This window comes from Cervus elaphus, chromosome 18 (genome assembly GCF_910594005.1).
Source record: "Cervus elaphus chromosome 18, mCerEla1.1, whole genome shotgun sequence".
NCBI lineage: Eukaryota > Metazoa > Chordata > Mammalia > Artiodactyla > Cervidae > Cervus > Cervus elaphus.
In genome coordinates this window covers 75,024,841-75,049,306 of record NC_057832.1, presented here as the reverse complement: position 1 = coordinate 75,049,306, position 24,466 = coordinate 75,024,841, and the positions used below count along the sequence as shown (strand labels likewise).

General features: G+C 39.2%; 1 protein-coding gene across 4 annotated transcripts in view; it reads left to right on the top strand.

The window, feature by feature from the left end:
* CREB5 (cAMP responsive element binding protein 5) overlaps window positions 1–24,466 on the top strand; it is a 430,941-nt gene that overhangs the window by 318,111 nt on the left and 88,364 nt on the right. For all 4 annotated transcript variants that reach the window (XM_043872729.1, XM_043872728.1, XM_043872727.1 and 1 more), the window contains 2 exons: window positions 5,720–5,846; window positions 11,990–12,100. In XM_043872729.1, coding sequence (XP_043728664.1) covers window positions 5,720–5,846; window positions 11,990–12,100 — 238 coding nt within the window. The remainder of the gene's footprint in view (window positions 1–5,719; window positions 5,847–11,989; window positions 12,101–24,466) is intronic.

Below are 24,466 nucleotides of genomic sequence, written 5' to 3'. Positions count from 1 at the left end.
TTTTGAGGAAATATTTTCAAGGATCCTTTCTGAGAAATACTGTGAAGTCATTTTGCAGTTCTGTAAAATCATTGGTGGGAAGAATCCATTTGCCTTCATAGAAGAGTTTGGGATTCTAAAGTTAATGCATTTTAAAACAAGTATATATGTATGGAGTTTGGGACATTTTTACATTTGTTAGATTGTAGTTCTTCAGTTAAAGCTAAGGATTGATGTTCTTTAAGATTTCAGCCTTACTCATCGTTTTCACTGCTGTGGGTCTGGATTCAATCCCTGGTAGGGGAACTAAGATCTCCCCCCAACACATATAAACACAACAGAAGATTCTAGCCTTAAGCCACAGTTTCTTGATTTCTGTTGTTTCAGTAGTGTTTCAGAATAATATTAACAAAAATAACCACAACTACTTTTTAAGCATATTCAATATATTTAACATATGATAACTCATTTAATGCCATGAGATAAATATCTCTATCACCCCATTTTACAGTTGAGAAAACAGAGGCACAGAGAAGTCAAGTAACACTGCCCAAGGTTTCATAGCTAATACGTGGCAGAGCTGAGATTCCAATTTTGACAGACTAGCTCCTAAGCCCATGTTCTTCAGTGGGCTTATGAAGCCCACCCCATTTTATAATATAGTTAGTACCTAGGGAAGAAATCAACTATACCGTCTTTGCATTTCACATTCTATTTGATTATCCTGGCAGTTTGCTTTCTTTACAAAACAGGAATTTATATTTCTTTAAAAATTTTCACTTAGGAGAAGAATAAATATTTCTCACTACAAACTGCCTTCTCTCTAGATTTAAGAGTTTTGCATTCCCCTCTTTAACTCTTCAGTCTCTGTATCCCAGACAGAAATTAGTGTGGTAAAATAGGCCACAACAGTTCATTTAAGAAGATTCAAAATAAAGACACCTTTCTTTTCATAAGCAAATACAAAGATAGTGGGCAACAAACTTTCTCTAATCTGTGTATGAACTCATGTTATATTTAAATGAGAATGAAGTGTGGGCTCCATAGAATGGATTGGGTCCATTTTCAAGAATTTCTCTCACTTTTTAGGGACACCTTCTATTTGGAATTTGAGAACTAAGCACTGTATGCCTCAATTTCATTTAATATGGATACACTGACCACCTGCCTTGTGCCAGGTGCCAGGCTAAGGGCTGTGGACTTACCAGCAAGCAGTAAAGAATACCCTTATCATAATAAAACGTGTAGCCTCACTAGATGAAGAACATGTCACTTTCAGTTTGAGTCCTAGAATCTGAATTTTAGAGCTTTAGGGGATTTCCAGATGGCCTGTAGTCTGATCCATTCATTAAACAGATGATGAGATGGAAAGCCTAAAAGTTAATCAAGAAAGTTTCTTCTCCAGAATCGGAAACTCTAATAGCAATGGCATCTGTATCTCCTGCTCCTTGCCCACCATTCCTGCCATTTTATTGCGTTCAAGTTTTTGTGTTTTTTTTTTTTTACAGTCTGCTCCCCACCCCCAACACCAGGTTCTTTTGTTGTTGTTGTTTTGTTTTGTTTTTTATCTGCTCAAGATTTCTTAGATGGCTGTGCCCTGACTTTGATGCTGATATTGCTCTTCCAATTTCCCAACCTAATTTTTTTCATCATTTATTTTTTCCCTTTGCCTGTCCAAATACCTGGCCTATCTGCCTGTCTTAAGAGTTTAATAACTGATTCCAGGAGGTAATGGATCTGGTGAAGAACTGGGAAAGAAGAGCAGTCTGCTGTGACTCCCCTGAGATCTTGCAAACACAAACAATGGCCCTTAGCTCCTTAAAGATAGTGGGCTTGCACAAGGGCAGGGAAGACCAGCAGACTTTACTGACACTCCTAGACTGGATAACATCCTTTGGAGGGAAAAACAAGTACAGAAATCTCTTGCTGTGGTACCTATCATTCTGCTAAGGACAATGAAAACAGTCTGTCATCCCTGACATCTTAATTGAAAGAAAATTTTACATAGATTTCAACCGTAAGCAGTATGTTTATACAAGTGTATAAAAGAGGAATAATCTGTCAAGTTGGAAAACTCTTAATGCTACAGGACTCAGTTTCATAATTGAACAATCCAACATGAGCTCACACATCTTACCTTGTTCCATGCCTCAATAATTTTTAGTAGAAATTCTTTACCTAGAGGCATATGCTTATTAAAAAGGAGGCTCGGCTTGCTCAAAGTCTAGAATTATTAGCTCATGGCAACAAGCCTGCACTGGAGCAAAACTGTTGAGTCTTTGTTTTCACAACTTTACCACAATTTGCCATCTTATTTTCAGAGACTTGCTGATGCGTTGTTTGGGAAGTTTTTTTTTTTAAAGGAATAAAACAAAATTTCACATGGATGAGTGACTTCTCATGTTAGCATAATTTTACTACTTCACTGGAAAGTTCAGGGAGCAGTGTGAATATCAAAGGAAATGGGCCATGGATTTATTTTAGTATAAAAAAATCAATAATACCTTAGTTATGGGAGGCATCAAGGTGTGATGGAGGAAGCCCTCTATTGTAAGTTGAGTGTAAGTCATACTTTTTTTCATGACCCATATGACCTTGGACAAACTTAAATGTTTCTGAATTCATCTTACTCCTGAGTAACATGGGAGTAATAGGACCTACCTACCACATCGCATTGTTTCAAGTCCCATGAAGGTGAAAATATTTAGAAAAACATGAAGCAATGTATAAGTGCAATATAAAAATTTCATGACTGTATTAAATAATAACTATTTTTATATGTATGAAGGGACTTAAGCAATGCAAGTATTCCAATACCACTTTTGCTTCAGTCATCTAAATATTCTGGACAAATGATTATTTCTCAGGCCAAGCTACATAATTAACTCATTCTAGGCCTTTGCATAGCTAGTGATTGGGTAGGCATAGGGGTTTTTCTTGTTGCTGTTGCAGTTTCTTTAGTTTTAAAAGCCTATGTAAGAAGTCTAGGAAATTCTATTGGTTTTGTCGGTGGGGTTGGGGAAGTTACTTACAGAATCTGTGTAAAACAGTAATTCAAAATTATGCAAAATTCAAACATACAGGCTTCCCAAACAATCATTTTCCCTTCCACTGTACTTTGCCAATTTGTCTGACTGGTATCTTTGGTAATTATAGTCCCAGGGGAACCTTGTACCCTGAAAATTTTTCTTAATTAATGAAGGAATATTTAATATTTAAAATCTAGGAGATTTATGCATGGTGTGGAAATAACTGACATAATAAAAACACTGAATTAAATGAAACATACTATTTCCCAATTATTCTATACAACTGGGAGTTTCCCATAGTTTGGGAGAAGAATGAAAACTTGTTTTAAATTTAACTGCTTTTGCATATTCATTTTCATCACCATTAAGTTGTTTAATTGATTTCTTTAAAAAACAGACCATCAATAAAAGCTGATAACCAGGATTATCATTAATATGTTGGAAACAAAATGTAAATGATGATAATATGTTGCCCTTACTTATAAGGATGATACTTCACATCGACATAATCAAATATTTTTAGTTGTTTTTGATAACGGTTTTCAAGTAGCCCTAACTGTCTATGCTCAAATTCTTACCCTGGTGACTAGAGGGGCAGATATATGGTTGAAGACTGTATGTATGTATATATAGATTTATGTATGATATGTATCCATGTATATAGATATCTATATCTATCTATCTGGATATTTTTAAATGAATGGATGGATATATATTTAACTATCTGTAGGGTCTCATTATGAAACTGAGGAGTTCAGATTATTAATCTTGTACTTAGAAGAAGTGACCATTATTAAACATGCTATAATTTGATATATAGCTGTTTTCTTTTTAGCAAAGGTCCCAAACAAAACATTAAAACTGGAGAATATAAAACAAAAGTTGTCTGTTGATCAAGCAGCATTTTATACTTCTCTGACTTGAACTCTGAGTATCAGAGACTTTAAGACCCAGTGATATTACAACTATAGAAATTTGGAGCAATTGAAGCAGCCATTTCCTAGACTTATAAAAGCTGAAGGGCCGTCAGAGGCCTTACTAACCCTTACTGTGCATCTGTGCTACAGAGGTCCCCAGTGTACATGTCAAGAAGTATCCACAGTACTTCATTTGCTTTTCAGAAAACACCCATGTCATTGTTACAGGCTTCTCACCTTAGCCTATCTATGTAACCACTCACACCCATCCTGTTAATAGAACTGGTTGTAATTTGTGTACATCTCCATAAACTCTGTGTAAAACTTTTATATTTTCTTATATTTTCATACACACAACTTCCTAAACATATAAATCTAGGACTAACTTAGGACTAATCCTTCTATGATATGTGTGACTGTGATAGCTAGCTGTGTTTCCAAGGGAGATTTCAGACGAAAAGAATGGAAAACTTAATCTTCTCTGGAATCGTAACAGCAATGTGAAGGAAGAATATCTTGGCATTCTCTCCCCCAGTTCAGGCTGTGTGAGTCACCCATGGGAGGCACATGCGCTCCGAAGAAGAGGTTCGTCACGCTGTCCTTCCCTGAAACACAGGAAGGCTTTGCCCTTCAGAGAACATCTCTCTGCAATCTTTACCCAGCTCTTAGCTCAAGAGATTTTTTTTTTTTTTTTAAGAAAATACATCAATTTGGGAAGCACTGTTTTTCTATCATGGCATTCAGGATAAGATGCTGTAACATGGAAGACTCAGAGGTTCTGAGGGGTGTTTGTTTATTTGTTTGTTTTGCTTGTTAAGTCATTACTTCAATGGTTTGACATTTATATGGCTCCCCAGAGTAAGAGCATCAGGAGATTGAGAATTGAGCCAAGGAGGTTATTTGTTTGCCATTTTTAATAAACACAAATAATTCCCCTTTTCCCTCAGCCCCACATTCCCTGGCTCATTAAATCAATTTAAGGCTCTTAAAATTTTTTCTGGCAAATTGAAGCAGAAGAACTATGTACTCCCCCAAGGAAAGCTTACCCAAGACCTGCAGATCAGGCTGAAATCAATTTCTGTCAAAGAGTCTAACACCTTGAGTTATTACAAAATGAGGGGTCAGTAATTGGGGGCTGGGCCCCAGACTCGCCCCAAGAAAGACTTGTTGCATCTTGCGAACCGCGACCTAGCTACTTTGGTTTGTGACCTGGCTTTGTGTTTTTTTCCCACTCAAAGTGGAGAATTATGAAAAAGTCAAAACAGATTTCTATTGGGAAATTATGAATGAAGTTGGCTCTGCAAATCCAAATAGTGAAAGTATATCCAGAGGAAAGCCAGGCAGGCTTCCAGGCAGAAGTATGGGAGAATGTTATAAAACAAATGTACACAGATCTCAGGCTCTAAGATCCTCCAGAGGGCAGAGACCTCAGAGTAAACATGCAGGATTTCACTACCAGGTCCCTTCTCTTTCCTAAGATGCAAGGGTTGTAGGAGATTTACTGGCTTGTTGTCTATTGAATATCAGTTAGATAACAGAGGTCAGGAAATGAAGTGGAATTTGATGTATTAACTAGGAAGCAGCAAAGGAAGCCAGGCTTGTATTTTATTTGTTATTATTTCCCTAATATCCTCAATTATGTGGTTCCCATCAGGGAATCTGATCTGCTGCTCATGTAATGGTGTTGTCCCCACTGGTTCTGGACTTGAAAAACTGGCAGTGAATCCCCTGCCTAGAGTATCAGGAATAATGTTTGCTATTTTTTCTTTTCTTTTCTTTTTTTTTTGTTCCCAGGCCTGTCCCAGGCTCTCTATCTTCTCTGCTCCATCTTCACAACAGACAGAGACAGCCCATGCCAGCCTCCATGCCTGGGACCCTGCCCAACCCTACAATGCCGGGCTCTTCCGCCGTCTTGATGCCAGTAAGTGCTTCTTTCTGCTGAGGCTTGCCCCATTTGGAAAAGTACAGAAAGTGTGCAGATCCTAGCTGATGGGCAAGAAAAGAGCTTCTTATGGATGGAGAGTTGAGCTGGGTGCCAGTTTGCTCTAAGTGCCTAGTTGTGTATCCTTGGTCATCTTGCTGGCTTCTCCATCCTTCAGTGCTTCCATAATGAGGCATGGTTTCATCTTCTTGCTGGTGACAAGTGAGTTTGTAATACTCAGGGAATGGGATTTGTCCAGGGACATAGGAGTGTATGATTACTCCAAAGTCTACAGCTTGGGCTGCATATAGTGTCCTTAAATTGCCAGTGAGCGGTCTAGCTGGGACTCAGAGTGATCATGACAATAATAACAATAATAATTCATGGTATATAATAAGTGCTAACATGTATGCATGCATATTATGTTTTATTAATAATGCTAGCAGCATTTACTGAATGCTGACCTTGTGCCGATCACTCTCTAACCACTTCATTAACCTGTGAAACAACCCTCTCAGGTACGTACTATTACCATCCCCATTTTTGAATGAAGAAAGTAAGGCAGGAAATGAGGTTGGCTGAGAAGCAGAGCCATTGAGTTTCAAACCTAGAGGTTCTCTCTCAACCACTACGTGATCCATACGTTCTCTCCTATCACTCTCACAACAAACCTCTGAGGTATGCACTGTTCTTACCCTACTTTGCAGAAGAAGAAACCAAGGCACAAGAGCCTGAAACTTGGTTAAGTGACTAAGTCAGTAAGAGCTTATTGTTCATTCATTAAGTTGTGTCCGATTCTTTGTGACCCCATGAACTGCAGCACGCCGGGTTTCCCTGTCCTTCACTATCTCCCTGAGTTTGCTCAAACTCATGTCCATTGAGTCAGTGATGCCATCCAACCATCTCATCCTCTGTGACCCCCTTCTCCTCTCACCCTCAATCTTTCCCAGCATCAGGGCCTTTTCCAGTGAGTCAGCTCTTCGCATCAGGTGGCCAAAGTGTTGGCACTTCAGTTGCAGCATCAATAAGAGCAAGTGAGTGACAGAATCGAGTTTTAGATCTCGGTGGTCTGACTTCCAAGTTATTACACTACACCTCCCTGAAAACAATAGACTCACACAGAACGAAGATTCAGACTGTTTTAGAGCTAACCAGCTCTCCTGCCATGGGATCCCCACTGTGGACATCTTCATCCTCCCTGGCATTGTGCCTCAGTGCATAGTGTTACCATTTTCAGGGCCACAAGGGTTCTCAAAAGCCCTAGAGGTGATATGACAATTCAATTAAAAACCTCCCACAAGAATATTGGGAATATTTTGCAGAATGTTTTTAGCATTCTAAGGAACTGTCTACATTTGCTATTTCATTTTGTTCTCACAGCAGTCCTGTGGGAATATGATTGCAGTCATTATCAATATACTTACTTTACCAATATACTTACTTTACTTTGGAGGGATTTGTCTAATGTCACACAGCTTGTAACGGAAATGTTACAAGTTACAAGTGACAGGATACACATCTCTCCTCATGTTTTGCAGCCCAGATCATCCCAGAATGAGGAATATGCTCGTTTATCTGGAAGCAGGGAGATAGATAAAGGCTTGATGGCCCAATTCTAGAGACTTAGGTCTTCCCACTGTAAGTGTCAGGTAGTTCAGGCTAGAAAGATTCTTTGCAAAATTTTGTCAGAAGCACAGGTGAGCTGGCTGACTACCTGCCTCACTCACCTTAAACATTTTTTTTTTCTTTCATAATAGAGCTGAGCTTGACTTTTTATTTATTTGGCTATTTTTTTTCCATTTATTTTTATTAGTTGGAGGCTAATTACTTTACAATATTGTAGTGGTTTTTGCCATACATTGACATGAATCAGCCATGGATTTACATGTATGTGTTCCCCATCCCGATAGCCCCTCCCGCCTCCCTCCCCATCCCATCCCTCTGGGTCTTCCCACCTTAAACATTTTGGATAAAGGAAAGCAGCACCACCATACTGCAATCCTGGATTTCATTCCACCTCACTAATTACAAGAGACTTCTACCACAAGCCGTTTTCATCCAGGCTTTAAATCCTTCTCATTTAAAATCATTTCCTTTCAGAAATTCTATGCATTGTCCAGAAAAATGTCACTGCAGTGACCTTTTTTCCCCATTTGAATAAACTGTGTACCATTCCCAGGGGCAAAGGTGGGGCATTTAGGCTGCAAAGACCCAGAGAAAAGGGTGCCTGGCCCTGGTTTCCACCATATCACTTCATTGTACAGCTTAATTGCACAATAGAAGAGTAGAACAGAAAAAGAGTCTTTAAAGTTTTAACAGCGAAGTCATGTACTTGAAATTTTTTAAAAATGTTGTTGCTTCAGAATAGAAGCAAAGGATCAGGTACATGGTAAAGAGCCAGTGTAGATAATGGAGTCAGAAGTTCAAACCCATGTCAGTGATGTGTACAGCTATCGTGAAAATAGTGTCCATCTAGAGTGGTGATTCTTAACTGGAATCAGTTTTGTCTTCCAAAGACATATGGATGTTTGGCAATAACTGAAGATACTGTTCATTGTCACAACTTGGGGAAAGTGCTATGGGCATCTAGTGGGTTGAGGTCGGGAATGCTAAACATTGTACAATGCATAGGACAGTTACCAGGACAAAGAATTATTTGGCTCAAAATGTCAGTAGTGCCAAGATTGGGAAACCATGATCTGGAGTGACACTAATGTAACTAATGAAAATAAATGCAAGGTATCTAAAAGCACATACTAAGAGTTTTAGGCCCTAGAAATCTGGGCCCTTTCTTCCACATTATCAAGTTGCCAGCCCTTGCGCTATATTTTAGCTTGTCAAGCATGGACTTTCTGTGGAGTTCTTATGTCCCCTGGTGTAAAAGATTATTTTATATCTGTAGGTGAAGCTGAGATTCTTAATTGTTTTGTGGTACATGTTGTTAGGCTACATATTTCACAAAGCCCTAGGTCTGAAATAAATGATGAATCTGTTCATTCATTCATTTATTTTGTAAACTTTTGTTGAGCTCCTTCTAAGGGCCAAGCTCTGTGCTAGATGCTGAAAATGTGGTGAAGGAGAAAATAGTCATTGCCTTCCAGGAGTTCACTGGGTCGGGATTTCTGATCTTGATAGTCAAAAGCTGAAATTATTTGGGAATATAAGCACCCATTTATGATTACAAAGGCCCAGTGGACTGCAGACATTTTTGGCTCCTATTTTCTAACTTATTTCAAGGGAAAAGAAGAAGCTCAAAAAAGATGATATCCTTTATCTGGATATTTTACGTACAGTGCTCAGTATTGCTTAGTATTCAGCAAAGCCACTCCCGTCTTCTGACCTCTTCATTCTAGTCCACTCATTAAAGCCACACTCATAGGCAGAGCGTTTATTAGCACAAAGCACCAAATAGTTGTTTTGAAGAGGCTCTTGGTAACCCCATATAATTACTTAGGTGGAAAAATGCAATTTTTTTAAGATAGAGAAACCAGCCTGTTTTTAGTATTCTGTTTAATTTGTGAGTCATAAGGTAGAAACAGTCATAGCCTGTAACTTTTCCAAAAAGTAGGCAGCATGGCTGACTCTGAATCCAGAGGCAGAAAGCAGGCTACTCTCACTTCTTTGTAAAATGGTGGCTCCAAAGCATGATGGAAAACCCTGGACAATCATGTGTCCTTCTGAACAATCCTCCTTCCGAAAACTGAAAGCAGAAACTCCTTTGGACTTTATTTCTCTTTGGGAGAAGGTCACTAATTGGAATAAAGGGTCAAATGCTAATCCCACTCTCCTACCCCCCAGCCTCTGGAAAGTGGAAGTTATAAGTAATAAGCATTTTTTAGAGAAATCTCCATGACTTAACAATTCAAGTACACAAATGTACTTAATGGCACTGAACTGTACACTTAAAAAGAGTTAACCTGGTAACTTTTAGGTTATGTATATTTTACCATGATTTAAAAAATAATTTTAAAAATTAGAATACCCAGGCTGCTTGAATATTTAGGGAAATATGAGAGTGAATGCAGCCAGCTTTCCATACCTGTGGGTTCCACATCTGCAGATTCAACCAACCATAGATTGAAAAAAAAAATATATATATATATATATGTATTAATTCCAGACAATTCCAAAAAACATCGTTTGGATTTGCAAAGTATTTACATTGTATTAGGTGTTTTAGGGGATCTAGAGATGATTTAAAGTATAGGGAAGGGTGTGTATAAGTTTTATGCAATTACTATGCCCTTTTTATGAGACTTGGGCACCTTGGAATTTAATGTCGTGGGGGGGGGTGGTCCTGGAACCAATCCCTGGGGAATATTGAGGGACAACTCTATTTTATTTTGCTGAACTGGTGTGTGCAAAAGGTTTTTCTAGAGTGGTCTAGAAAGTTCACCATCATTAAATAGCTCCTTTTGCAACAGTTTCACAAAGCCATACACTGCTAGATAACTGATAAACTAATTCTGGCTAAGGTATGGCTGATGGTACTTCACTGTGACATGATAGGAAATGTGCCCCAATCATTCATGACAAGGCTTTTAGTGAGTACTCTGCTCATCCACACATTGGTCATTGGTATCCTAATAACAACCCCACCCTTGGGGTCACACAGCAGAAATTGCAGTGATCATCTCAACAATGGAAGGGACCTCAAAGGGTCATTTTGTTCAACTATTACTCTCAACTCTTATCTGTGAGGTTTCTATCCTCCACTGTTTGATGAGCTCCTTTGATAAGGAACTCTGTTTTCTAAGACTACCTGGGCTAACTTTGAGCAGAAACCTGGTTCCCTAAAATTTCTGACCATTATTTCCATTTTCATCCTTTGGCAAATGGAAAAACTTTTGCATTGAAGAAACTATTTCTCTCTTGAGGAAAGTCTAATTATTTTCCATATGATTTCAGTATTAAGTACACTTGCATTATTCCTGTTCTTCAAAAAGTGTTAGTTTTCTGCTGCTGCTGCTGCTGCTAAGTCGCTTCAGTCATTCTGCTAAATGGAAAATGTTTGTTAGACACAGTCTTTCTGACTGAAATAGAGATTTTTTTTACTATATTCATTTTTTAACAGGGACACCCTGGAAACAAAAGCCAGAACTCAATTCAGATATTGATAATCAAATGTTAATTCTAGACACAAGGACAGGCCAGCAGGACAGTGGGGGGTGTTGATCACATGTCTTCAGTACCCACACTGCTTTCTTTACCTTCCAGAGCTCTAACCCTTCTGTGAGGCCTAAAACTGCCACTGTATAGAGTCAGACAAGGTTAACAGGGAAGAGAAGATGTGCCAGGAGGAGCATCTCAAATACCTCTGCTGGACCATTTTGATGGTGGTCATGAGTTAGAGTGACAGAAAGACACATCATCTTTAAGAGGGTGGCTTTTAAAATGAATTTTTTCTTACTGCTAAAATGATTCACATTGCAGTATAAAATTTGAGGAGAACACAAAAGCCACAGATAACTTGAGATAACCATTTGATATATTCTATATCCTTCCAGCATTTTTCTAAGCATGTGTTATTCTCTTTATAGCTATGAAATGGAAAATCCTATGGACAGAGGAGCCTGGTAGGCTGCAGTCCACGGGATCGCTAAGAGTCAGACACGACTGAGTGACTTCACTTTCACTTTTCACTTTCATGCATTGGAGAAGGAAATGGCAACCCACTCCAGTGTTCTTGCCTGGAGAATCTCAGGGATGATGGAGCTTGGTGGGCTGCTGTCTATGGGGTTGCACAGATTTGGACATGACTGAAGCGACTTAGCAGCAGCAGCAGCTATGAAAATAAACTTGATGAGCAGTATTCAGAGTGTTCACAAAGTGAACGCTTTGTGGACGTGTTGCATGCTTTTGTGGAAGTATTGTCTGCTTTTGTTTGGAAATGATTTCCCATCACAATGTCATTCTCTTTGGCATTGGGCTTATTCTCTAGAACACGAGGCTTTGGATGATTCTTTGCTGTGCCTGAGTTCAAGACTTAGGAGTACCTTGCTTACCCTTTACCAAACCGCAGGTTTTCCCTGGATTTATTCACAGAAATTCTACACAGTTCATTTGAAAGAGAAATGCAGCTTTGTCTATGATCTCAACTGCCTTTCTCAGACTTCTGATTCTGTTACTTTCCTTTCTCTTAGATGGAGAGACAAATGTCAGTGAACTCCAACCTCCTGGGAATGCAAGGTCCAAATCTCAGCAACCCCTGTGCTTCTCCCCAAGTCCAGCCAATGCATTCAGAAGCTAAGATGGTAAATAACAATTATAATCATCCTTTTCTTACTGCATGACTTTTTCTTTTGATTTCTGCTCTGACTTCCAAACTCCAGTTAAATGAGGTAGATGGCTCCGTCTTTGTTTTCAATGAATAGGTCTTTCTGTGGAAAAGCAGTGCAGAACTTGGCCCTCTTTTTGAGGCTATTAGTTACTGAACCTTGGCGTGGGATGCTCATGTAACAGGCACTGGATCAGTGTGTGGCCTTAGTGAAAGGGACTTTTAGGAGTTTGGGGAGATCCATAAGAGTTGAGGTGGGATACACCCAAATATGTGTATATTTGTTCAGGAACTGAAATTAACAAAAACAATCCAGAGTTTCTCTCCTTCAAGGTACTCACCATTTCAGTGCCACTCTTCCTGTCCCCATAGCCACCAAAACAGATGTAATTTTTAAGCACACAAGTAGTATGAAAATATTTTCATTTTTTGTGTTATAGTCATCAGATGTGACATTGATTTGAAAAGACCAGAGTCTTGTTTTCTCATGGGGTAACTGCAGTTCACATTGAAATGTGCGATTTCAGGTGACATTTAGTGACTTTTAACATATGAGATTGATGTGCACTGAAGTCATTCTTTCCAATCAAGGTGATAGATTCATGTATTTATATCCTACTAAATACTAATAAAAGCAATGCCTGTTGGTCTTGGCCATATAAGGTCAACTTACTCATTACATTTAGCAAAATTACTTGAAGGAATAATTCAGTTTTTATATACATTCTGACACCACAGTTGGTAAGGTGTCAGATGCCAACAGAATACATAGCAGCAAATTTCTTGTATCTGATATTGGGTAAAGATAGCTTTTGCTAGAAGTTAGAAATTTTTTTGGTTTGCTGTGTGACAGCATAGGGACCGTGTCGGAAGGCTGAGGTGAGGATGTTATTGACATCTCTGAAAATTAGCCATCAAAACCCAGGGACTTTGTCTTTAATGGCAGCAAGTGTTTTGGACGCTGGCTTTGGTCACTTTCTCTTGGAAATTTCTCTCATTTGACTTGCACCTTCTTAACCCAAGGAAGCAACTGAACTCCCAGTGTTGGCTACCCCGGGCGCATAAAGTCTGTGGTTGGGAGAGGTCTCTTTGCTGGGCCACAGTCCCTGTGACATGCCAAATGGCACCAGCATCTTCAGCAAAGCTCGTTAAATCTTTTTGGAATCGGCAAATATTTTTTCAACTCAAGCCCTGCTGAGCCAAACCAAATAATTGCTGGCAGGGTAAAATCCAAACTGGCATGTGTTTTGGAGACCAGAGTAATGCCATTTACATTTTTTTAGAGGAAAATAAAAAATGAACTGTGAAGGTACTTAAGAAAGAAACAAAATTAAGTTATTCATGTGTATGAATAAGTGTTCTGGGTCTAAAGCATTAAATGCTACTCCAGCCGGATTATTACTGAATCATCTAGTTGAGTTCAGGGTCTGTATCTCTTTTGAGAGACCCCACCAGACAAACTTGAAGGAGATTCTAAAACACAATTCCAAATGAAATTTCCCTGCCAGTTGAATTTTCCTGGACTGTATGCCACCGTTCGACTCAGAAGTGTCCTATCCCTCTTCTTGCTGGCAAAGAAAGAAAATGCTTCCAAAGGGAGTCCAGATTTACAGTTATTTATATGTATGAAATAAGAACATATGATAGGGCAGGTTAATAGTGAATAATAGCAGCAGGAGACAAAAGGGAATTGGGCTGTGCTTATAAAAATAGTGTTACCCTGCAAATGTTTGTCAAGTTAAATTTTGAGCAGGCATACTCCTCTGCTGATTCATGTTCTAAGTGAATGAATATTTCCAGATCCATGATGTCTGGGCAAATGAACTGTATCATGGAGTTGATACAGCTTTTCCCTCTGCTCCAGACTCCCACCCCTAACCCCGTTATTGCCAATACAAATTTGGATTCCTGTTCATCCAAAGGGAAAAATTGTAATATTGGCCACTTATATTTTGGAAGAATAGCATTTACCTAGTAGCTTGGAAAAACGTTAAGTAAATGACTTTTAATACATTACTCAGCATCCCTATTCTGATTTCTGCTCACTTTATTCACTGGAGAAACTAGTTACTGTTACCTACTGACTGTACAATATTTTCTAGCAGGTTTGGGTTGCTTAGACGAAAAGTTTTTGTGAAATACAAAGTAGAAAAGAAAAAAAAAAATCTTCCACGATATTAATGTCAGCCAGAGCCTCCACAGGTTTCTCAGAACTATGGGCTTTGTTGTTCTATGCCTAATTTTCTTCCTGTGTAAAAGCTGGAATGGATTCCAGATTTCAACTAAGACTCTTGCTTCACTGTTTTCAAGGACTTTTCCAGAGGTCACACATGGGCTATTGTGAGGAAGGCACTCTGTGGGGTGTGTGCTCAGAGCACACGAGCGACCAGAGAGCCGCGTCGGAGGTATTGCTCACCCCACAAGGCTGCGACCTCTTCTCCTGGGGCCAGGGGGTCCATTTTACAGTCCCCTTTGGCCACTGACAGATGTCATCGTCCTGAATCCCTGGTGAAACTCAGAGGTCCTGGAGGTGGACAGAAGCGTGAGGCAGGATTGCTTTCCATGTACAGCTTTGTTAGAAGCTGATAACTGATTGTTCGATAGAATGCATCCATTCTCCTTGCCCTGAATGGGTCATTTCTCCTGTGGGAGAAAGCAAACCAGTTTCCCTAGTAAACTCCCCAGTGCATTAATCTGCAACATCCTAAATTGAAATCACACGTGTTCTTCTTTTGATTTAATGTGTATTAGTATCAAGCCATGCACTTCAGTGAACTGTAGTCACATCTGTTCAAGCTGATTTTATCATAAGTCTGGCGAATGATAATTTAGTGTTACGGATCTTTCTTCTGAAGAATTAAGCCAACAAACACATGGCTTCACAATAGTGCAAGTGGTTATGTGCATACTGGATTTTGTCGGGGTCAGAGCAGATTCAGAGGTGTGAGAGCATCCCACCTTTCTAACTACACAGGATGGTAGGCTCTTCCTCCCAGATTCCTAGGATCAGCGGGTGTCTTTCATGAAAACAAGGTCTGCTAGAAGGAAATTTTCACTGGATATCTGGTAGACAGTTTTAACACTCAAAGGGGAAAGGGAGAGAAGGAGGGGGATGAGCAGAGAGAAAGGGAAGGAAGAAGGAGACAGAACAGGTAAGAAATGCAAACCAGACTGGGGTCCTGTTTCCAGCCTCTGCTGGGTGTGCGTGGTTCTGTAATGATGTAGATGTGGTGCTCTCAGTTCTGTAGATTTGTGCTCATTCATATTTATGAGAATTAGACCAATTCTATCTAATTTTTTCAAAGGCTTTCCTTTTCTTTTTTAAAGAAGTCAGTAATAGGGTTGGAAAATAAATAAAGCGTGGGGAGAACTTGTCCGAATATCTGTCTGGAGTCTCATTAATGATGAGATGACAACTATTATATTGAAACTGATGATGAGGACGGCATATAAAGAGCCTTTCATAGAGGGCACTGGCCACTTTGCCAAGCAGTCACCATCAGTTTGGATAGGGGTAGGAAGCCTAGGAAATAGTGATACCAAGGAGAAGTTATGTATAGCTCTGACCTGATTTTATTCTCAGGACGGCCCCATAACAGGGATATTGTCCCCATTTTATAACTGAGACTGAGCTTTAACTAGTTAAAAAAACTGGCCCAATGACATATCACTTAGCAAAAGCTAAAGTCTCAGACTCTAATGGCAAAGCATTTTCATCACAACACTGATCCTTTAGATAAAAATGTACATCTTCCAGGTGTTGGTAAGCAGCAGATTAAATCAAATTCGTTTTAGGTTAATTTATATGTACAAACAAATGGGAGACAAAGATGGCTAGGACAGTGTAGACCTCTAGATAACCTGTAAAAATGTGGAGTGGTTGGTTAGTATGGACCTTACTGCTTAGTTTAACCAGAGCTCTGTGGCTGCACTAACTGGTCCAACCTCACTGCCTCTTATTCCAACTCATTTTAATTGTGAGATTTCTTGTTTTACATGTGTGTCTCCCCGACTTGATTGATTAGAAGCTCCTTGAAAATAATCCTTGCATTGTATAAGCTCTGTGTACTGAGAAAGGCCCCATGAATGAGAACTGAATTTAATTGACTTGAATTAAAATTATGAGAAGGAACCAAACCCTAGCCCTGGAAATGAGAATGGGATGAAGTGGGTAGGGGGCAATGGTGGGACTAAGAAGGAGAGGAAAACATTGTTAAAATGCTTAGCTAAGTATTCAGGTTGTAAAGTGTAGCTATCTACATTTGATTTGTTTGAAAGACATCTAGAAACAATAGCCATCTTATTTTTTTCCTTGAGAGGAAAGCAATACATCTGTTCCTTAGAAACAGAACTGGGAATATCATTGCCCTCCGAGGAATTGAGAGCAATCAATACTAAAGGCTGTTTCTTCCATTGTGATGGACTGACTGTGCTGTATTTTGGTCACCAACAGTCAATACCTCATCCACAGTTAGGCTTACTGTTCATTGAATGAACACATAAATATATGCATTAATGAATGAATGAAAGAAACCAATAGGATTGGAGCGTCAAGTCCTTTTAGAGATAGAGGGCACTTAGTGAAGACCTTGCCCCAATCCTCATTTCATAATGAGGACAGAAAAACCTGGCAAAGACTTCAGAAGATCAAGCTATCATTTAAACACAAAGCTGGGCCCCAACTCAGGCCTTCACCCTTCTACACAGAATTGTGCTTTTGCCATCAGCTGTACCAATAAATTATTAACAGTGCTTCTTTTTTTGGCTAATAGTTTCTTCCTGGCAGATTGGCAGATGAGAACCGGGGTGGCATAGTGAGCAATCCATGGTTAAATCTCCACTTTGTTTTGAATGTCAACCTGGGTGTGTTTGTGTTTGCCTTTTCCCTCCCTAATTATCGAGCTGGATAACTGTTTGCCTACGGTGCCCTTTGGCCACCCACTGTCCAATAGATAAATCACAGAGAAGTCTGGCTCCATATGGAGTTGCCTGGAAAATTTATACACATGAAAAGACAGTCTCCAGGTAACATCTTTCTGGCACTCTTGAGAAATGCAGTCCTTCGATTTGCCTATTTGCTTTAATCATCCCCAGCTTCACTTCCTAAATGTCTAGGAATAAAAAACCAGGTAATAAATGTTCTGTCTGCTTCTCAAAAGCTTTGTGGCAAGGCAGGAAATGCTGTTGACTTGAAAGACACTCTTCACTTGCTAGCAGTCATGTGGCCCTGTAGCCAGTGATCAAAATGTGGTGATAGGCTAATACAAGGAGACCACTCTTTTCAGAATCCTGCTCCCTTGGTGCTATGAAAAACCACTGTCCAGTATGGAGTTGAATAGGAATTAGGTAAGATTCTATGACAAAAACAGCAAAAATCTGAACTCTTAATGGATATCATTTTAAGGGCAGTATAAAACACCACAGTAGAAAACAATAATTGTTAACATTAATTAATCACTTGTTATGTGGTGGTAGAAATTATGTTAAGCATCTTACAGTACATTATTTCATTTAATTCTTGAAACAATCCCCTGAGGGAGGTACTATTCTTAATCTCATTTTATAAATGAATAAATTGAGAGACTGAGTAACTTGTGAAGAACATACAAGCAGATTAAAAAGAAAAAAATGGTGTTGGGATGTTAACCCAGGTATTGGGCTCTTGCTCCTGACCTTGAACAATAATGTTTTGCCAGCAGTGGGAATGTTCATCTTATGAATTTATATTAGTAGAGCACTTTCCAAATTGTAAAGTGTTGCCATATACATAGTAACCCCCTCATAGCAACCCCTATAAGGTCAACAGGGAAGTATTACTATCTTCATTTTATAGGTACGGAGAGGTTTCTAAGTGACTTTCCATCATGATCCAGTGGCATAACCAGGCCCTGAGCCCAAGTCTTTGATTTTTGTCCTGTTTCTACTATGTCATTGCTGACCCTAGAGTCCTCATGATAACTTATTCTGAACCAAAGCAAGTTCTTATATAAGTAAAACTCAGTGGTATTAAAGGAAGATGAGACTCAAATTAATTGCTAGACCTGGTAACCTATTAACTTCTCTAGTCCCGATCATCTAAACACTGGAGAGAAGGCTGATTCATATTTCTGTCTGGCCAGGACAAGTGCTGAATTCAAGGATTAAAAGCAACAACACAACTCTGAGAGCTCATAGAAGCCCTGAGTCCTTTTTCTTGGCTGAAATATAACCTTTCACATGCTATTACCACTTTACCCATTTAAACTGTAGAAAGCTTAGTTGGGGAATATATCATCCTTTTTGGTACAATGTAAATGGTTAGATTGTGAGATCATTGATAGGTGCTAACAACCATTTAGTTATATTGCCATAGAACAGAATAAATTCCTACAGTGTTTACATTCCATGTGCTGATCAGGATCCTAAATATACGGGATTATACATTTGATTGTATTTGTTTTGAAAATGAGAATTTGAGAGATGATCAATTGCTTATGAATCACTAAATTCCAAAGCAGGAAAGGAGCTCAGGGATTATTTTAGCAAAATTCTTTCCTTTGAGAAACAACAATCTGAAGTTCCATTTAATACCTGGTCTAAGGTCAAATAGCTAATTAGCAAAAGAAGGGGAATTAGAACCCGGATTCCAGGTTTTCAGTTTATAGTACTTCACTCTCTATGTGCTAGTCAGGAATTGACAGAGAAAGCCATCTGCTGGTTGCTGGGATAGTGAACTTTTTAAGGAAGTCTTTCCTGAAGCATTGTCTGTAGAGTTTGGTTAGTGAGGCAAAGTACTTGGGAGAAGAGGATCAGCCAGCTTTTCCTTTTTATATCATATGGGAGTTGAAGTTCGTCATCCAAATGCCTGAAGGAATGGGTTCAGTTTTCTATAATTATTCCTGAGACTTGGGGGGTCTCGACACGAGACCACTAAGCTTTTCTTCTTGGTCACCCAGTGTGTGGATTCACAATGAGTATTGCATCTCTTGGTACTCAGTCTAAACTGCCTTGATTTTGCCTGCCACTGAGCAAAAGTAAAGTTCCCACATCTCATTGCTGTGTTTTTTGGGACTGAGTGGATCTCACCTGGGCTTTTGGAGATGTGTTTCCCCTTGGTGTGGAGCAGTGACAGAGCTCTCCAAGCACCCAGCACAAAGCGGTATTGAAATGTCCCTTCCCATCGACTCTCTCTGGGCTCTCCCTTCCTCCACCCTCAGTAGAGTCTTCACATACACACATGCAGACAGTCTCCTAGGACTCATTGTCTTCCCAGTTTTCTTTCTTTCTCTTTCTGCAAGTATCCACCCTGTTTTGGTAACCATGGCAACAGGTGAAACACAATCCCAATATTTGCTAGCTGCCTCTGTCACCCAGCCCAGCACGCGCATCGCCGGCTCTTGTTTTTGTGTTTGTTTAACGTTCCCAAGCCTGAAGTCAAATGCATCTGGGCAAGGACGCGGTGCACGGTCGGTCTGGTTCGGAACACCCCCTCTCAGACAGTCTTCAGGCACGTCTTCTTTGTGTATTTGTGTACGTGTGCGCGCGCGTGTTTCCTTGTCTGCTTTGCAACGCTGTACAAATAAGTTCAGCTTGTGTCAGAATAGCCGAGGGGGAAAAAAGGATATTTTATAAACCTTGTTACAGGGAGTTCTGCTTTGCAGTGATATATTTTGGTCTTTTTCTTGGACTTAATGTTGCTTACACTTTCCAAGATTTTTGCCAGCACAACTAATAACGAAAGTTTGCTTTGCACTTTGGGATGATGGTTCTGCCTTGATTTGGTTTTTCATGTGGCAAATACAGCAGATCTGTCAGAAAAGTTGTGCCTTGAGGGGGGATGGAAAGCAGAGCATAGGGGCAGATAGGGGAGGCAAAGTTTTCTTAAAGGTTTGGGATTTTTCTTTTGTTAAAAAAAGAAAGTAAAGGAGAGTATCCCGTCTTCAAATCCAAAACTAACCAGGAGTATATTTTTCCTTTTGGTATCCTTTAGAATGGTCTTTCTATCACTGTTTGTTGGAAAATCTAGCTGTACTATAGTACTCCATATTTTACATATTTTATTTGCCTTAGTACAAATAAGGTGAATCATTAGGTTCTCAGAATCGGTGAATCCCAACAATAAGAATAAATACATTAAGTATTTTTTACTTTGAAATGCTATTTACAGTCACCAGACAGAAGTTGTGTTTAAGGACTAGATTTTCATCCAACTGTGGCCTTGGATTCTAGCGATTAAAAGTGCAGAGACAAGGCAGTAACCTGATTTCAGTAGCAAGCCACCATCTGAGGAAAAAGAGGGGAGAGGAGCGCACTTGGGTAGAATTTCAGAGCTGGCAAGTGTTTCACTTGCACCCTTTCCTGGAATGTCCTTCTTCTCCCTTTTGGCACCTCTACATGGGAACGTGCCCACGTTTCCAGGGTGCCAGTCCCTCCCAGCCTCTCCTGTTCCACTCAGCTCCAAGTATCATGGTCACTCTCTGAAAGGCCCTCCCAGGAGCCTGGCGATGTTCTGAAGGCTTCTGGCTCTCTCTGGCTGCCTTGCCTCTCCTATCCTATTTCCTTTGCTCTGCAAACAGCACTCCACTCTTTTTTAATAAGACTTAGTTCAAATGTACATTTCCAGCAAAGTCTTCTCAACTTCCTCAGGTAGGCAGAAGCCACACCTTCTGCTGGGGTAGACTCCATTTGGACCCTGTTTATCTCTTCCTTGTAGAGGCTTTATTGCCTATGTCCCTCCCTCACTGCCAGCCTAATTCCTTGAGTATAGAGGCCAACGTCATGCCATGTCCTAGGGCTGGCATCTTTCTTGTGTGTTCTAGGTGCCCAGTAAAAACGTTTATTGATAAAATGAAGGAAAGAAATTCTGATAAACCAATTTAGATGGAAATGTTACTGTGACTTACTATGCTGCCCAGTACACTTGGGCTTTTTTTTTTTTTTAATAAGTTCCAGGGATAAGGTAGGACTTAACTCAGATGATTGATTCACCAGTGGTAGAATTTCAGGACCCATGACAAGTGGTGGGAGAGAGATATTTGAGCAGGTGAGAATCCTTCCCACAATTTCCCAAATCCCTGCATTGGTATCTGGGGTTCTTCCAACCATGGCCAAGTGCAGCTTTGCAGAGAAGCCCTACCTGTGACTTCTGGTGTGTGTCCTGCTTTTAAAAAATTTCACATGCTATTATGAGCATTTGCCCATATCATCCAATATCTTTTGAAAACATCTTATTAATTATACTATTTATCCTATGGCTATCACATAAAAAATTCACTTTATTTCTATTTCTGGGTATTTATATTTAATCTACTAGAATTAACCTTTTGATTAGAAAAATAAATCAAACAAAAAGCTGATCTGAAATTATTTAGTTGCATCTTTGATTATTTCCTTAGAATAGATTCCCAGAATTAGGATTACCAAGTCAAAAGGAATATGCATTTTAAAGATTTGGTGTATATATGTATGTATATATATATATACACACACACATACCAAATTTCTTAAAATTTACACTAATTTTCATTAATTCCTGTCACATAGGAGGATATCTGTCTTACAGCATTTTCAGAAGTATTAAACATTCTCATTTTAAACAAAATCTTAGCCAGTTTTTATTTGCATTTCTTACATTATAATAAGCTTACACATCTTTTTCTATATTTGTTTGCCACTTGATTTTTCTCTTTTGTTACATTTCTCTACTTTCAGGCAATTTTTCTTCATTGGGGTGAGTATTGGAATGCAGGGAACAAATGATAGAGCAGGTTATCCTTTCTCTGCTGCATTTTTCAAGTTCTTAATAGTTAACTGACTTTACCACCTTACTTTACTAATTATATTTTTGTTTCTAAAGCTCAATGCATGTCTGAAAATATTTAGTAGTTTTGTTTATATGACTTTTTTGCTTGGATGCACAGTGTTTTGAGGGTTTAAGAAATCTCCTTAAGCTTTCTGATTTTTATAGTTATTTGACTTATTTATTGCAAAAGTGTTGGCTCCCCTGGGAATATAAATGTATTTCTTCCACATTTTCTGTGTTTATCTAACCAAGCCTTTGCTTATTTAAATATAAACCTGAGTACCTTAAATAAACTGAAGTTACATTTGTGTCTCTCACATTTACCTGAGATAGGATTATATGGATCCTACTCTTATCCCCTTTAAGAGACATCCACCTCTGTCTATTTTTATTTCACCCACATGATGGAAGTATATGGATTGATATTGATTGAATTTTATCATTACCGCTGGATATATGTTACTACTGGATGGTTAAATGTCACTGAATCTATTCTCAAGCAAGAAAGTTAAACTGAAAATATAAAGTAGCTTAATTCTCATGGGGTGATATTAATAGAGTATTATTTTAAGGTTGAGTGAGTCCTGTGTTAACCAGACTGTAACCTCCTTCCCAGTGCCTAGACTCCCTCAGGGGAAGAATCTGACTACCTGACACAGAGTTGGCACAAAATGTGTCTTTGTCAAATCAATGAATGTGAGTAACTAATTATGTAATAATATCAAACAGGCATTGAATGCTGATTATGGGCCGTGTGACCATGTGATTTTTATGTTGTAAAGATTCAGTGAGGAACTGCACATAAAGCTCTCAGAGTAGGCATTTACATGTATTCTCAGCTTATTCCATCCTCACAACTGTCCTATGAGGTAGTATCTATGTTTTGTTGTTTGCTTGTGTGTTTATTGAAGTATAGTTGATTTACAGTGTTGTGTTAGTTTCAGGTATATAGCACAGTGATTCAGGTGTATACATATGTGGGTATCAGATTTCGGATATGTACATTTGAGATATATATCAGAGCTCCTGCATAGGCCATCAGTGTGTATGTGCTCAGTTATGTCTGACTCTTTGCAGCCCTATAGACTGCCAGGCTCTCTTGTCCATGGAATTTTCCAGGCAAGAATACTGGAGTAGGTTGCCATTTCCTACTCCAGGGGATCTTCCTGACCCAGGGACTGAACCCATGTCTCTTATTTCCTTCATTGGAGGGCAGATTCTTTACCACTAGCACCACCTGGGAAGCCCATACCTAGCATGCTAGGTTGCTTCAGTTGGGTCTGACTCTGTGACCCTACCGACTGTAGCCTGCCAGGCTCCTCTGTCCATGGGATTCTCTAGGCAAGAATACTGGAGGGGGTTGCCATGCCCTCCTAATGTCAGAGAACAGTGCCCAAGATCACTAAGCCAACCCAAGACAGACTGAGAATTTGAATCCTGCTCTGAAATCTGACCCTCATGCTGGATCTCTGCTTTAGCAATCTAAAAACAACATGTTGACTATTCTAGTAGGGGTAGAAGCCATGTTAATTACTGGCAAATATTTATTATTAGTGTCAACTATGCTCTAAGCCTCCTTTCTTTTTCTTTTCTTTTTCAAGCAGTAGACCCCTGACATTTCTGAGAGTTTTGCCTCAGTTTGGCATTGTTTTGAATCCCCAAACCCATGGAGGTAGCAAGTCACCTCCCTGTACCCAGGAAAACAGCCAGAGAAAACCACATCAGATGGAGGGTCCTTCCCAGAGCTATGGAGCAAATGTAGTTTAAATCTGCACCCCAACAAAAGTTCAAACTACTTTAGGTCTTGGAATTTGAGGGTTATTTTTTAATATTTGAAACCTTGGATGCTAATTTAGATAATACCAGGTCTTTGTGTCTTTAACAGTAATGTTAATAATGATTGATAGCTCATAATTTAAGATCTGTAGAACATCTTCCCACCTTTCACACAGATGATCAATCAAGCTAGCCTCTTATGGGAGTTACAGCTCTCAACTGGAGCTAAGAACAAGATGAGTTTGCTTTTTGTCTTTTCTTTGAGAAGTAGAATAAACCATTGGTTGAGAACAAAGACCCTCCAATCAGATTGCCTGGCTCTAAATCCCAGTTTTAGATTGCTTAACTCTCTGTTCCTCATTTTCTCTTCTATAAATGGGGATAATGGTAGGGACTCGCTTATAGAGTTATTTTCAGGATTATGTGAGGTACTACAGGGAAATCGTCTGACACAATCCCTGGCACACAGTAATTTCTCTTTATATATTATTTTCTTTCCTATTTTACCCCTGCTTCAAAGGATCCTCCTCTTTCTTTTACTGGTTTAATTCATGATATTTAAAACATACTTGTACAAAGTCCATAGTCTCATAAAAGAGAAAACCGAGACTAAGAGAGATTAAGTACCTTACCTTTGATCATTCAGCAAAGTCGTGGTAAACTCAGTTATAGAATTCAACTCCTAGTTTTGATTAATGCACTAAATTACTCTGCTCCTTAAAGGGACTTAGATATGGAAACCCATGAGAGTTACACAGCTGTTGCTTTGAATTCACCAATTAATTG